Source organism: Aureobasidium subglaciale, assembly GCF_000721755.1.
Source record: "Aureobasidium subglaciale EXF-2481 unplaced genomic scaffold scaffold_23, whole genome shotgun sequence".
Lineage (NCBI taxonomy): Eukaryota > Fungi > Ascomycota > Dothideomycetes > Dothideales > Saccotheciaceae > Aureobasidium > Aureobasidium subglaciale.
The window spans coordinates 1-15,794 of NW_013566972.1; the positions used below are offsets into that span (position 1 = coordinate 1).

The 15,794-nt window shown below is 46.2% G+C and overlaps 3 protein-coding genes across 3 annotated transcripts; all 3 read right to left on the minus strand.

Annotated features, from left to right (window-relative positions):
• Positions 1 to 4,587: 4,587 nt before the first annotated feature.
• Positions 4,588 to 6,511, minus strand: AUEXF2481DRAFT_100786 (uncharacterized protein). Its single transcript, XM_013485264.1, has 5 exons — positions 6,275 to 6,511; positions 6,167 to 6,222; positions 5,926 to 6,112; positions 5,158 to 5,874; positions 4,588 to 5,110 (listed from the first exon to the last, which is right to left on the minus strand). The coding sequence occupies exons 1-5, from the start codon at positions 6,429 to 6,431 to the stop codon at positions 4,668 to 4,670; spliced, it is 1,560 nt and encodes a 519-aa protein (XP_013340718.1). The 5' UTR covers positions 6,432 to 6,511; the 3' UTR covers positions 4,588 to 4,667.
• A 948-nt stretch (positions 6,512 to 7,459) lies between these two features.
• AUEXF2481DRAFT_43218 (glycoside hydrolase family 78 protein) lies at positions 7,460 to 10,611 on the minus strand. Its single transcript, XM_013485204.1, has 3 exons — positions 10,490 to 10,611; positions 10,244 to 10,429; positions 7,460 to 10,195 (listed from the first exon to the last, which is right to left on the minus strand). The coding sequence occupies exons 1-3, from the start codon at positions 10,552 to 10,554 to the stop codon at positions 7,954 to 7,956; spliced, it is 2,493 nt and encodes an 830-aa protein (XP_013340658.1). The 5' UTR covers positions 10,555 to 10,611; the 3' UTR covers positions 7,460 to 7,953.
• Positions 10,612 to 14,722: 4,111 nt separating this feature from the next.
• On the minus strand, positions 14,723 to 15,351 carry AUEXF2481DRAFT_432079 (uncharacterized protein). Its single transcript, XM_013485265.1, has 2 exons — positions 14,934 to 15,351; positions 14,723 to 14,843 (listed from the first exon to the last, which is right to left on the minus strand). Exon 1 carries the CDS (start codon positions 15,231 to 15,233, stop codon positions 14,952 to 14,954), a length of 282 nt encoding a protein of 93 aa, XP_013340719.1. The 5' UTR covers positions 15,234 to 15,351; the 3' UTR covers positions 14,723 to 14,843; positions 14,934 to 14,951.
• Between the last annotated feature and the right edge of the window lie 443 nt (positions 15,352 to 15,794).

A 15,794-nucleotide genomic window follows, 5' to 3' on the forward strand; every position in this document is an offset into this window, starting at 1 on the left:
GTCGAGTGGATTAATATGTTCTATTTTCTGTCGGAAATTTAGCCGGATTAGAGTGTGTTAAGTTTAAAGGAATTAAGTGCTAAGTTTTAATGGAATTAAGTCCTGTCTACGTGCTAAGACGAGCGACGCCGGGCGGGGTTTTAATGGAATTGAGTTACTTCCTTCGTCGGATTNTAGTTAGATTATACACATAGACGTTTCTCTTACGTGCTTTTGTCCTTTGCTCGTATTAAAGCTATCTAGACCGAGAAACTTATGCCATTTCTCGCTAAGCGGCCTAAACGTGTTAATTAATCGATCGTTTATATACTTAACGACATCGACCGAGACGCCGTATCGATTACCTCCTATCTCGCCTTTACGGCTAGCAGACATCTTAAGCGGGTCGTCCGTATCTAGTTCGGGGGCTTCTACCTCCCCGATCTTATCTACGTAGCTATATGCAAATTGTTTACTAACTGTAATACGGCCGATTACGATAGCTAAGTGTCTATAGTCATACGTCGTTAGTCTAACCTTTAGTCGCTTCTATATCTTACGAGCGATAATCCGGGTTAAGCGGTCTATTTCCTAAGTGCCGTTCTAATCGCCCTAGATGTATTTAGTCCAGCCGCTGCCTTTACTTATAACCGAGAGATATTCTTATAACGGCTGTACGTAAGTAAGATATACGACTAGCAGCTGTACTACCCTATATAGGAGAAAGCGCGGTATAATTTTCGGTTTGTCTTATTATAACTGCGATTTATAATATCTTATAATTATAGCAACCTGTCCGTAAATAATGTATATATTACGGTCTTATATAAAGCCGTTCTTAAATCGTACGCTTGTTATTTCGGTTCCTCGTGCTAGTTAACCTATAGTGATGTATACATATAATAGTAGTAGCTCCTAGAATTTATCGACGTAGCGAAGCTATCGTCGTATATGTCGAAGCTGCTAGTCTCCTGTTCGACTACGTAGTTTTCGTCCGTTTTTATAATTCTCTATACGGCCTAGTATAACTTCTCGCTTATCTTCGAGCCCGTTCTTACTATTATTTAAGAATAACACTCTACGCTTTATCTAAGTCAGATCGTCTTCTAGATTGTTTAACGGTATGCTAAACCTATCTACGTCGTTGTTGCTCTATATAACCTTACTCTATAAGATGTTCTCTACGTCTATTACGATACTAGTTACTATTAACCTAAACCGAGTAATGGGTATCTTATAGCTATAAAGTAACACGTTTTTGTTACCGCTATCCTAGAGAACTGCGCCTTAATTTCTATAATCTCGCGCGATAAGTTTGCCGTAAGCTAGAAGACTTAATATTTTGCTTATTAGACTATAGCTACCGTCGGCTAGATAACGCTCTCGCGTCTTAAGAAATTTCTTATTATTATCCTTACCCTAATAGTCCCGTTCTACCGACGGAAGTATTACCTCGACTATAAAGACTCGCGTATAATAAATAACACCTGTAAGTATAAATAAAAAGCGGTTAGCATCGTAGAGTCGACCTATCTCCTCGTCGATATAGAGTATAGCTATAAAATGTAGCAGTCTACTGCTAAAGACGTCTCCCTAGATAGTAGTAAAGATAAAAGACTTAATAAGCTTTAGTAAAGTATCTATCCTCGTACCGTCGTTAATATACAGCATCTCTATCGAGTCCTAGAGCTCCTTAGCGAGAGTTCTTTGCTCGTCTATCTACGGGAATAATCGGTAAGCGTCTACTATATAGTCGACTACTATTCTATCCCTTTATTCCTATTCGTTTCGTGTGTCGGTGTTAATAGAATTATTGCTATCCGAGCTATCGTTACTATTAGAATTATCGGCGCTTCTAGTGTCGCTATTATCCTTATCGCTACTAGAGCTAGCATCTAATACTCCTTAGCTTCGATTCTACTAATTATGTTCCTATTCGTATACTCGGATAGCGTCTCTACTATTATACTCGTTCTAACTTTATATAATCCTTAAGATATAGTAGATAAATCTTTTTTAGTAGCTAGTATATTAAAGCTAAGAATCGGGATTTTATAGCCTCGCGAGCGGTCTAATATCGGGCTTAGACCTTTTTACGCTCCTAAGCTATCTTTAGGTTTCCTAATCGAGTGTCGGTAGACTAGCGACACATTTCTTAACTAGCGACTCGATAAGTCTCGAGATATGCTGTAGTTCTCGTTTATCTCTATTAGTAAGTCGACCTACGTATAAGAGATATTTAAAGTTACTTCCTACGAGATGCTACGAATATCTAGTGCGCTTAGACTATAGCGAGTAATCTATCTTTATAATATTTCCGTCGACGACCTCGAGCTCTTTCTTATACTATATTCTTACTACGTTCTATTCCTCTAGTATATAAGAAATGTTAAAATTATGCTGTCGTCCTATACTAATAGCATCTTCTTAAGTGTTACGTAAGATAGCTATACCTTCTATAGCGTCGGGGTTATCGTAGTCGATAGTAAAGTATCGTTGCCGGCTACTATTTAAAAAGAATGTTTATACGTAGACGTAATGCTAATGCTCCTAATCTTCTTTTATTAACTGCTACTCGTATATTTAATTATAGTGCTTTCGGATCTCGTCTTAACTAATCGTAATAAATCTATACTCTTCTTTATTATAGATATATGCGTCTCGCGGCTTGCTAAGCGACTCGATCGGCTCCTTAAGCGGCAGCGGTAATTACACTTCTAACGGCTAAAGAGTATATAGACTAGCGAACTTTTTAACGATAGCAGATTTTTCTTTTATGCTTCCGCTATAATATATATAAAGATGATTGCTAAGATTTTATAGAGTATACTAATAATACTTACAGATAAGCAGCTTATACTTCTCTTTATACTGTAACTAGTTATCGGCATTCTCGACTATAATCTTTACTTTACTCGCTACCTTTAACGTAGACTACGATCGAGAGTTTTAATTAGAGCTAGATGTCGTTTACGCGCTATCGTACGTGCTCTAGCGGAAGATTATAGCTATATGTCGCTTCGCTAAGCGGCCCACTTTATACCCTAAACCCTAGACCCTAATAAGTGTAACGTATAAATGGTTAAAGATAATTGTCGTACTTAAGTGCGATTGTTACGTAGAGAGTTTTACGTGTGCGAGAAGTTAAGAGCGAAGATGCGACACGTTATTCTTATGATTTTAAGCGACATAGGGCCGGTTGCTAGGGCCGGTTAACAAATTACCTAACTTAGTAAGCTAAGACCCTACGCTAACTAAATCTAACCTAGGGTTAAGTGCCCCCTCCGCCTTATATTAGCTAGGCCTTAAGGGTAGCTAGGAAGACACTTTAAAAGAAGCTAGACGAGACCTAGAAACAGGCTAGGAATATAAGACCTCGAGACACGCTACATACCGGATTATACACGTAGAAGCTAGACGGAGCTCTTCTAGGTCCCTATATAGCGATAGTGTATAACGCATTGTCAGCGGAAGAAGCGTCGATACTCGCCTAATGCCGGATAGGGCACTCCTAACTAAAGAGTGACCTATACCGGATGAAACTAGTAGACTTAGTAGGGTGCGAATGCGGAGCCACGCGAGAAACTATTAAGCACGTTATATACGAATGCCCCCTCCTGCGCGAAGATCGTTAACGTGCTATCGAGGTAGTAAGGCACAGGTGGAGGGACCTTTCTTATATACTCGGGGGTTTTAATCCCTAGGAAGACCCGAGAAACGGGCAACCAGTCGACGGGCCGAAGGAAAAATAGAAGGCGAACCTCCCGGCGGTGAAGGCAGTCCTCTACTTCCTTTATAAGTCCGGCAGGTTTACGTAGCAGACGAGAGCTGTCGAGTAAGGGGAAGCTAGAATAGAACAAGGACAGATAGGGATAAAGAAGGAAGAACTATTAGGAGACGGCTTATAGGTTTGCCGTAGAACTAAGTAGCCTAATCAAATAAATCAATCAATCAATCAATTAATCTAATGTTAGCGGGCCGAAGGAAAAATGGAAGGCGAACCTTCCGGCGGTAAAGGCGGTCCTCCACTTCCTTCACAAGTCCGGCAGGTTTGCGTAGCAGACGAGAGCTGTCGAGTAAGGGGAAGCTAGAATGGAACAAGGACAGACAGGGACAAAGAAGGAAGAACTGATAGGAGACGGCTTATAGGTTTGCCGTAGAACCAAGTAGCCTGATCAATTGAATCAATCAATCAATCAATCTAATGTTAGTGCTGTTTCCTTTTGGCTATGGTCTCTTATACACAACTTTTGAGATCACGAATGCCATATTTACGTCCGGCGCGGAGTCCTCTGAATTTGCTGCTTCCATCGACGTGAAGAATGTTGGACAAGTTGGCGGCAGTGAGCTATTGCAAGTCTTCGTCACAAATCCCGCTTCTGCGACTGGTACAATGACGCAACGAAAGCTTGTAGGCTTTCAGAAGCTGCATTTGCTGGCTGGGGACACTGCCTCTGCTTCTATCGGATTCACACGAAGGGAGTTTTCTGAATGGAATGAAGGCAATTCGAAATGGAGTGTCGCTAGTGGAGCATCCCTTGTAAGAATCTCGACCTCGGCGTGGAAAGCAGACGTGAAAAGGTCATTTGAAATGATGATCAAAGGAGGGGACTTAGCAAGCTAGATGCAGAATAGTAATTTAGGCGTATCTAGGAAGTCGAGACAGACACCGTTGTGCGAATGCTACTTCAAGCTCTAACCACCGCGAGCTGCGTTCTTGCAAAGTGTCTAGGCTTGACGCGTTGTCTGAAAAGTTCGTCAATTTCCAAGAAGGTGCGCCCGCGTGTCTCCGGGTAATAGAAGAAGATGAAGATCGTCACGACAAGCAACAAAGGTCCGTAGACAAAGGCGATCTTACCACCCATGTTTCCTTCATCAGGGTTGATCATGTAAGGTAGTGCGAAGGACCACACAGCGTTGCAAATGCCGTTGGTCATGACGGCGAGAGAGACGGTTGGCGCGCGCAGGCTTGATGTTGGAATCTCCGAGGCCATCGACCAGCAGGCAGAGCCGACGGTGGCTTGATAGACGAAGGCCCAGATACATACGAACGCGACCTGTCCCCAAACGGCCCCTTCGATGAGGCCGAGAATTCCAATCATGAACAACGCCACCGTAAGAACAATTGAACCTTCCTATGTCAGAAAAAAATACGAGACTCCCGATCGTTTCACTCACCCCAGAGGAAGGAACCGCGTCTTCCTAGTTTTTCGATGGCATACCAACCCGCCATGTTACCGACTACCATGAGCGCAATAATTCCGACAGCTGTGTCGAAGACCTGGCTGGGGTCCAAACCAGTAAGTTCCAGGAAGTAACTGAGGTAACCTACAACCCAGAGAACACCACTACTAGCACTAACGGCGAAAGTGCTGCAAGCGATAATGGTACGGAGCCTGTTATCCTTGTTGAAGCATCGAGCGAAGCCTCCTTCTTCTAGACTCTGATTGTCTGTGAGGTCAATCTGGATCTGGGCCATGTGCCCGTCGGCGTCAAAGTTGGCTCCACGCAATTTGACGATGTTGTTCCTGGCTTTCTCCGTCTTTCCTTTCGAAATCAAGAAGTACGGAGACTCTGGGAAGAATGGAAGGATGACGAGACCGACGGCTGCGAATCCCCACTGTACCGCGAACAAAATCTTGTAGGAGTTCGGTCCGGCGATTGTTTGGGTCTGACGAAGTGCGCAGTAGCAGAAGAATTGTCCGAGTACGATGCTAAAGTTCACAGCAGCGGTGACACAACCACGAAGAGCAAGCGGTGCAAGCTCGGAGCAGTAAGCTGGAGCAACACTGGTGAAGACACCGAGAGGGAGTCCAGTCAATATCTTGCCGATAAAAAATAGAGGAAGGCTTCCATTTGCGAACCATTGTGCAAAGACGCCGCTAATAGTGAGCACTACCAGTTGTTAGTCTTTTGTGATCAGGATCAAAGCAAATGTCCACTTACGATATGCGACCCCTATGCATACCTGCCTTCCATATCTACTCGCAACAAGTCCGGTTGCAAGACCGCCTCCCACAAGACCGATCATAGTGCCCGCTGTGAATGCAAGTTGCCACTTTGCCGGTATGACATAAGACTCTCCGTATGGGGTTCCGAAATCCCTGCGAAAGTAAGGCAAAGAGATGACGACCTTGTGATAGCCATCAGTATTCATCTAAGCTTCCGAAGCGACTTCAATACTTACAGAACCTGCAAGACCATCGTAGCCCCACATGATGCAAGTGAAAAGAGTGTAGCAACCTAGAATCGATCAGTAGGCTGTCCGCATGTGTTGTGCCAAAGATATTCTTACACCATGCCAAACTACCAAGGTTGTTACGAATGGCGTCTTTGACAGATTCCTCGTGCTGCATCCGCTCGCACTGATGAGTGCTAGCATTCTCGATCATAGTCGCAACGGGCTTGCTCTCATGTTTCTCCGACATCTGTTCCATGCTAGACATCTTCATCAAAGAAAAATTTGGGGTATAACAGAGCGTGGAGTAAAGCAGCTGCTTGGAATAAGAGATGCTTGATGTTCTCTGGAGACAGAAAGTGGGGGGAGCTTTATAGTCTCCCTAGAAGTCTAGGAGGTCTGGAGTAGGAGGCAACTTCTCCACGGGGCATCTAAAAACAGGACAGTCCATTTACGCCACGTCCCTCTTGACTAGAGGCAGATGTTGGCCAGAACTGAGCGCCCTATGAAGAACATAGAAATCTTCACTCGGGTGGTGGTAGCTGCGATACTTTTAGGGGATTTCTAGCCCACTAGCCCAGGGCATCGAGTCAAGTGACTCGAGTTTGCCCTATGAGGTCTCCCGCGAGATCTTCCAGGGGATATTCCATTAGATTTTCCGGGAGATCACCCGGGAGATTCTCCGCTGGATCTTCCTTATCCAAAACAGTTCCCGGGGAATCCCATCGTGTCACACCGGAGATAATTCCGGATCACGGAGGGACTGAACTGCCGTCTCCGATAACGACGTAAAAGTTTATCATGAATATCACATCAAACTTTGCTAGGAGATTTAATAAATCTAGAACTGTTTGAGGATGATCTAAAGCTACCGTATAGTGAAGGTGCAACCCTAAATCCAGGTAGATAATAGTCTACATCCGGCTCGACTTCAAATGATGAGGTGGATTTTGAAGAATGTCGTTCCGTGCCGCGACACCGGCAATGATGCCAATATTATCAGATGTCTGTAATAAGACAGGTTGAGGTTTTCGCTTTGTTATATGTAGAAGGTACAAGCCGTGTTATCACGACTGCTTCAAATAGGACTAACGGCGGATCATCTAGGGTCAGAAGGTCTCGAATGAGGTAGTGAGTTCCTGCCATAACCGCATAATAGTTCAATATCGCATCGGCAAATGATTTCTGTGAGTCTTCATCGTACCGAATGTGATGCTGCCGCGATCGTCATATCGTTTAAGATTGTCTACCAAACTTACCGAAAGCACCAATGACCAAACTTGAGAAATGGCGTTGGAGACGCCACTCACACGTTCCTTTCTACCTAAGGACCTCGGGCTCAATGGTGTTCTAAGTGATGTCCGCGTTCTTGTATACAAGATTGCCGCAGTCCGTTAGAGTCAGATTAACGGTCTAATCTTTCAAACACTCACTGTGTAGGGAGGCGAGATTCTGCTGACTTAGCAATGCGTGGAGATTGGCAAAAACATCTTCTCTAACTTAGCGAAGCAAGAGCGCCTGGATCTCCGCTCTCTTGGTCAAGATCGTCTTTTTCCTTGTCCTCATTCTCGACCTCGATATTAGCCGTATGCTTGTCATCCCAAAAATCATCGATTGTCGCCGTATAGAGCATCGTGAGCAAGATTTTAGGAAGATACTGTCCATCTGCTTTATCCTCTTGCGAAACCTAAAGCTGGTCAGAGCTGCATAGTTACGTTGTGCAATGCTAATATCGAAACCATCGTCTCCGTTGTTCGCAATACTTGGAGCCTCGCTTGGAACAACATGCTCTTACTTTACAGATCGAGAGTTATTGACTTAGACAAGATACCACCCTCAACCTGCACAACACAATTTGCCCTGGTCTCGTTTGCTAAAGCCCTGTTGATAAAAAAGGTACCAGAAGTACCAACGGGTGCGTTGATAACGGCTTTGATCTTGCCAGACGCTATACTCCACTGCACCTTCAGCATACCGTAGGGCGTCTGTACCTGAGCGGCAGCGGACTTGAGATCAAAGCCTGTATACGCAGGTGCGATAACCCAAGTCTTATAGCCGTAGGTAACGGGTCTGATACCGGCAATGTATTCGGTGAGGATGTATGTTGGTGCACCGCCCCAAGGGTGAGCAAGACTGGTATAGCGGGAAAGTCCTGGTTGGAGATTTGTATCAACATATTCCCAAGATGCGCCAGAATGAGTGGTATCGTTTTGAATCATGGCTGCCCAAAGGTTTTCAAAGAGGTAACGCATTTCGGATGTACGGTTAGTCTGCACAAGTGCAGAGAGTAGAAAGCCATTCGTGTTTGGAGATATATTAGCCACAGTATTGGAGGAGACAGCAGTGGAATCTTTGTAGCCAGGAGATAGCTTCAAAGCTGCCAGAGCATTCATACACGAGTTCGCCTGCGAAGCTGTTGCAACGCCAGAAGTTATCACGAATGAAAGGCCTTGGACGGAGATTTTGGACCAGTTTTGTGGTGTGTCGCTAAAATGACCCAAATTGGGTTGCCAGAATTTGGATTGGATAGTAGCTTCCAGTTGATTTGCAATTGCATTCCAGGAGCTAGCTGAAGCAGTATCACCTACTGCGGTTGCCGCAGCAGTAAGTTCATGCAGAGCTTGTACAGAGGCGGCATTGACAGCTAGACCGGCGCTGTCTCCGAAGAAGGTATAACCTAGAGATACAAGACCTGTAGAGTTGTCTATTTGGTGAATGAGGTAGTTGACAGCAAGTTTCCATTGAGGCCAGCTTCCTGTAGCAAAAGAGATATCATCGTGATAGCGCATGTGGGAGCCAAAAGCAATCAGACCCAGGATGTGATAATCTTCCAGAGGATAAGAGAGGCCATCGCCTGTCATTAATGCGAAATTGGTCGTTGCCGAGCCAGGGTAGCCAAGAGCTGTGTCTAACGGCAGTTGACCAGAGGGCAGTTGCCAATCAAGGAAGTTCTTGAGTGTTCCCACTGAGTAGTCCTTCCGAGATGTTGATGTAGCAAGAATAGCGGCTGTATGGTAGAAATCGCCGAGCCAAGCAAGACGATCGCGTTTGGCACCGTCTAAGCAGACATCGGCCGTGTTTGACTGTACGCCGTACTCTGGCAGTATCGCTGAAGTATTGGTCATCGTATTAGCGTAGAGGACAGTGCCGTTACTTGAGGTGACTCTGACATCCCTGAAGTAAGCAGCCTGATCTTGCCAACCACCGAAGCCAAATGAGCCAGTAGTGCCAGCTCCAGCTGTTCCAGTGTAGTAATTTTCCAGTGTGACATTGAATATCTTGGTTTTATTGATCGATACAGCAAGGTAGTTGCCTTCATACATCTTCGCGGAGATGGAATACCACTGTCCTTCCTTGACATCGAAAGGGACCCTAAACGCATCCAGATAGTATGCAGGAAGCGTGGTCTGGTTTACCAAGCTGAATCCATAAGCAAGTACAACGGTGTTAGGTGGAAGAAGCGTCCGGTTGACGTTGGCATAAGTAGTGCCCTCAGGATAATCTCCAACTAGGTTAAGCTGAATACCTCCGGCTGTGGTGAGGAGGGGATAGGCCATGGCCCATCCGAGCCCACCACGTTCGATCTTTGCAGAGAATGTGAGGTTATAGTTCGAGAATGAATTGCCCCTGCTGGACAGACCAACGCGAGAGCCTCTGATGAACGCACCGCTACTAGCAGAGACATCCCAGACGGACTTGTAAGCACCTGAATTGAAGCAAGCAGCACCAGCAGCCCTGGCACCAAGCTTCCAGATTTCATTGTACAACGGATTTGACGAACAGAATCGACCCGGCAGCCTGTCGTAATCCAAGACATCAACGGTTGCCACAAAGCCAACATTCCTGAAAGTGACGGTGCCGGGAGTCAGCAAACGGATAGTTTGCCAGCGTTGGCCACCTTGAGCAAAGTACGAGTTCAGCTGACCTGTGGCGTTGACCTCAAGTGTCTCAACTCTGTACGTGTTCGTCAAGCCCTGACTATATGTAAAGGGACCATCAGAGTAAGGTAGGTCGATGTCCCCTAAATCTTCGGCGTATCTGGCAAGGGTCAACTAATGCTTCAAAATTGCGCACAAGACGACTAACTTTGTTTCAATCTGCACTTTACCGGTGAGACTGACCACTGAGAAGAACGGGTATCCAGCAACCTCATGGCCGTAATCAAGAGTTGCTACGGGATTTTCCGAGTTGAGAGTGAACGCTACAAAGGGTTGTGTCTTCTTCTGTGTAGTGTTGCCAATAGCAATCGCACGAGGGTAGAACTTGTCGCTGCTGTTTCGTGTAAGCACTCGGCAGTATACGGGGATGCGCAAAAGAGGTGGTCGTGATTACCCTAATACCGGAATAGCAAGCATCTGGCATGCAAGGCCAAACAATAGACCAATCACAGCTCTCATCGTGAATGTGCTGATCTCAGTGGCAGAACTGTTCCATGGGGGAGGATCGCATTCAATATGTAGGAAAGAAATATTGGGAATTGTCGCCCTAACAAGTGCCGGCTCCACATCGATTATGAGACAAAAGCACTCTGCTAGCGTCGTCTTGCCCTGATCTGAATTATGTCCACGTGACGATTGGTCTCGCCCGCATTGCCCGCCTTATCCGCGGTTTCGGAAGATCGGCGCAGGAGAGATAGTTCATCACACCTCGTATGGTTCGTATCTACACCCTACACCCTCAGACCGTCGTATGCATCGTTGAATTGAGTTTTAGCCCAATTTAATCGACTCATAGCGTTTGAGCCTCTATGCCTTGGTCGTGTGTCTATACATCGCCATGATACGAGGACGGGGTCAGAGCAGAATTTACCTACGTACTAACGGTGTTTCTGACAGGACGATCGTCAAAGCCACAACAGGTCTCGCTGTCCAGCTTTTTCGAGTACGTACAAGTGTTTGAGTGCGCGGCACCAAGTAGTGACCCAGGAAGCAAAGACGGACTAAGCTCGCCCATGTCAGTATCTGCTCCAGAGACTCGAGCGATATTCATGCTACAAATGTCTCATCTTGCGAGCTCTTTACCACGAAATTGCTTAGCTCGTACGCACAAGCATTTCTTCCGAGGTTCAGTCTCGGTCCCTCGAGCTTCTTCCACAAATTTTGTAGTTAGTCGTCGACCTACCATACCGTCCGCTATGCATCAAAATTAGCTTCGAATGGAGGCGTGGCTGTTCCTCGAAACGGCATGACATGCCACGATGGATGGAGGATCATGCCGTCAAAGCTTGGTATGCAGAGCGCAGCTCCTAGCAAAGGAAAGACTCGTAAGGAAGATCAGGAGCTACCGGACCAAACTTCGGGAGGACTGTATAGGCTCTCGCTCTCTTGATTTTCGAGATTGCACTCGCGCTTAAAGGATCAGGGGTGACTCAAAGTGAGGGGTATGATGCAATGCGGCAAAACCCTCGGAGAAACCAATCATGACGGTCATTACACAATTGTTGATGTGCACAAGCAGCAGATACGGCTGCTTTGCAAAACGCGCTTGGCGTCAAAAGCTTTGAGGTTGGTTCTTAAGCATCTGGTACGATCTGATCTGATGTTCTCAAGCGATTTAAGCGCAAGGGGTATGAGCCGTCGCTAACTTAACCGCATTTTGGCCAATCATATGCGCCAATTTCAGTAGTAAGAAGCCTAATGGTATCACAATTGAGATAGTCACCAGACGCCTGTCCGAAGTGGCACCAGACTTGTCTTTGGATGAAGTGGAGTGGCGTGAGGATCGGATCCTCTCCACTCCAGTAGATCTTGGCTGGAGTGGATCCCGGTGCTGGAGTCCACCGGAGTCCACTGGAGTCCACCGGAGTCCACTGGAGTCCACCGGAGTCCACTGGAGTACTGGGATTCTGTGGACCCTCAATCCACTCCACTCCATTCCCAGACAAGCCTACGAAGTGCTTCTGTGGTGTGTGAATTGTACACGTCCTTTCCCTGGTCTTTTAAAGAGGTGTCAGTGTCCTCCACAAGGGCAGTTCCCTATGGCGTGCTCTTCCTTCTCAGCCGAATACTGCTTGAAGGCAGTTTCTATGGGAAAGTGTTGTGTTTTAGTCTGGTCTTTGAGCACCCTTCATTGCAAGGTCCGCTGGATAGTCTGCCAGACGATCTCCCAGGACTGCTGCTGGGTCAATCTGATTCCTTTTTTGTGTTTGCCTTTGAGGTCTGCCCGTCGCCTTTGCAAACTCGATGCTGGCTTTTACTGTATTCAAGTTGAGTCGCCCATTTCCCTTTTCTCCGTCAACTTTCTAGCCGTTTTCTCCATGTGTTGAGTATCCTCCTAGGGCGTAGGAGAAATCACAGTATCTGCTACGATGGACAACTTCCATGTCCCGTCTCTGCTACGACCGCCTTGGACAGCAGAAGAGGAAGTATGGAACTGTCTCGACAGCTCCACATTCGAATTTTTCAGTATCTGTCACTTTGATCTTGTGTGACTGTGTGTTTAGACGAGATATGTTCGTTCGTGATTGGACCAGGATCGACGCTGTTATCCTGCTAAGAGTGTTATACATCCTCCTTGTGTGGCTTCCTAGTCGTGCTTTATCGATCTTCTGATGGTTTTTCCCAGTCTTTGGCCCGTAGAATCCTTCATTCTCAGGCTTATAGTTCATTGCCTTGGCTTTAGCAATTTCTGTGACCTTCTTGTGTGCACCATGAGCACCCGAGCGCGATGATCCAGTCCCTCCGAATGTGTCTATATCTCTGACATTGATGGCATGATCTTGGCCCCTCTGCTCCTAGGAAATTGAGACTTACACTGTACTTTCAAACATGGCAATCTCTCTTCCTTCTTCCTCATCCTTAGCAACTTGCTGACCTCTTCCTTTGTGGCTAGTTCAGTGACCGTTGATACATAGGATGCATACTCCTTTGGCCTGTCTAGCCATCTAATTTGTCTGGCTCCAGGACTGTTTTCTATTGAGAATCCTTTCACTGCAACGTCATCGACTCGGCCGCTTTCCTGGTTAGTAGCCTTCGTATATGAACAAAGTTGATCTTGATTGGGTACCCTGTTAGCTGAAGAAGTCTTGCCCCCTTAAGGAACATGCTGATCCAATCGTCTACGCGAAGTCTTGCTGTATTTCCTGCTTCTCTGTCTAGCTTGAAGAAGGCTTGTGAAAGTCCTTATTTGTGTGTCCTATCATAAGATGGTTCAATTTTACAGCGCCCAGTCCTTCATTGGATTTGATTCCAGCTATGATTGAATTTCTGATCCTGCTCAAGGCCTCGTTTTCTGAGTATGCGTTCATGTCCAGGACCTAAAGGACGATGACCATGTCTGATGCTCTCTTGTATGATATATTCCCCATTGCGCCCCTTATTGATGGTCCTACTGATATTGCTGAAGATCCAGTTGGTGATAGGCTGTCTCTCACGATAGGTTGAATGAGTCGCGAGACTCTGTGACTCGTCTCCCTCTACTCTTGTGGCGCCCTCTTTCTCGAGTCCTCCAGTCATAATTCTTGTTGCAACTGGCGGTTTCCTAGCTCTCCTAGGTGTTACATCGTCAGATGTCGAGCCAAAGTCTTTGTCAGCATAGCTTCGTCTGTGAGGACTGTCTTCTGCGCCGCCTTATCTGTCTTCTGTTTCTCTCTTCACTGCATGTTCTTTACCTCTCATGACCATGTCCTCTTCGATTTGCTTGTCTACGCTACCCTGCGACAGCGTTTCAAACATCCCGTCTCCCGCTATAACTCCGCCTCTCGCGCCTCCTCGGCTTCTCCGAGCTGGCATCTCGATCTTGCACTATAGTGCTTCGTTGGAATTTCGAGGAAGATGTCAGGGGACACTGCCCAGCTTGCAAGGTAATAAAAATTGGTAAGGAAGATGGTTCTATGCGGTCCGACCTTCGGTGCCTGGACATCGTTCGACTTACTACGAGGTTCAATCCCATGAAACTGTCCGGGTTGATTTATTGCCAATAACTTCTACAACAGCACACATGACTGGCCCAATCTATATATCAGCTTAGTCACTCGTAAATCCCTTGATTAGAAGGTGTGTAATCTCAGCCCAAAGCACTTAGAAAGATTCTTGAATCTGATGTCCATCACAAAATCAGCCGACTAGCCGGCAAAAACGTCTAGGAGATGCAAGATATATTCCAACTTGGCATACCATCGTTATGGGCACGATCCCTTTGATCCAAGTCGATGACAGGATTTCAAACGCGGTTAGGTGTCTGATTGACTCAATGGTGCACGTAGTGCTGCAATTTCTGGTGCATATATTCCTTACTAGTATGACGGCCTGGCTATCTGCGATTTGATCTCTCCCTTTCGGATAGAGGTGTTCGAAGGGGGGAGTAGAGGATGAGTAGGAAGGATGGAGATGATGAGAGTTCATTGAGTGAAGACAGTGGTGTCACCGTAAGCCCAACAGCCAAGATCGCCTGATCGTCGGGCAGATGATAGTTTGTGGGCAAGGACATATAGCTGGAGCGATGCTGAGAGACTATTTACTCATCGGTGAGAGTTACAATAGTCGTGCGAGGCCCAACGACGTATCGAAGATGGACTCGAGATCGCGAAACTCGTCGTGTGGTTCAGCTAGGCATAACGACTTTGCCCGAGAGCTCTGATTCCCATCCGCAAAGATCGTCATGTTTCTCAGGCATGGTTAGTAGGGTTGGAAAGCGGGTTGGCAGTAAAGAGATGTGATCGAGAGGTGTGAAGATAAGCCACAAGTATCTGCCAAAACATTAGCAGCTGTATAATACATTCATGACCGACGATCTACTCTTGAGACAGGCGGACATAGATAGGAAAGAGGAAACCAACGGGACTGATAGTCTCACATTAACTGAAATTCGTGATGTCGCTTGTAAGATCCGATCTCGGAGGTTGCGAATTCGAAGTCCTCTCGCAGTAGCGCGCAGCATGGAACATGCCCTCTTGATTCTTCTGCCTAATATCTCGCATGTAGTCGGATTGAGTATTGGTTGGTCGCCAGCCGTAATTTATACCTCGTCCATCGGAGTCTTGTCGTCTGTATATCCAGCCTACTGCTCCTAGACAGCAGGTGAATGCGCCGCAGCAGACCATGACGATAACGATGATGGCTCCGTTACTTAAAGCCATAGTGGGTATATGTATGAAGTTCCGAGTCGAGCGCTGGTAGGATGTAGACAATCTTTTGTCGATTGCCAAACGAGAGACTGATGAGTGAAAGAATGGCGTTGTGAAGTTTGGAGTGGCTCAGATATATAGGCGGGAAGGAAAGAAAACAGTTGGAAAGCGGAGGCCGATTTGGGATGGTCTGATTGCAAAGCGTATCGCGTTAGGTAAGCATGTAGCACTGACGGTACAGCGAACGGATCACCGGGTCTGAGGCTGTGGCAAAAAAGACCACTGGGCGCATCTTACTGTGGAAAGACGGGAGTTATGCAAAGCCAACGTCTTGACGGCTTTCCTCGCGCCTATCCCTTCATATTCAATCGTCTGCGCTGGATAAGAGACAATATAGAGCCGATACAACTTGTACATAATTAATCCTTGATATGAAAGTCTTCCAGCACTTGCAGGCATTCCTTCAACTAGTTCGCGAGACTCTAATCATTACAGCCTCATTACGACTCTGTTATGCAAGAGGCATAGAAACTATGGGTGCAGTCGATTCTGAAGTGCAGCTTTGTATCTACG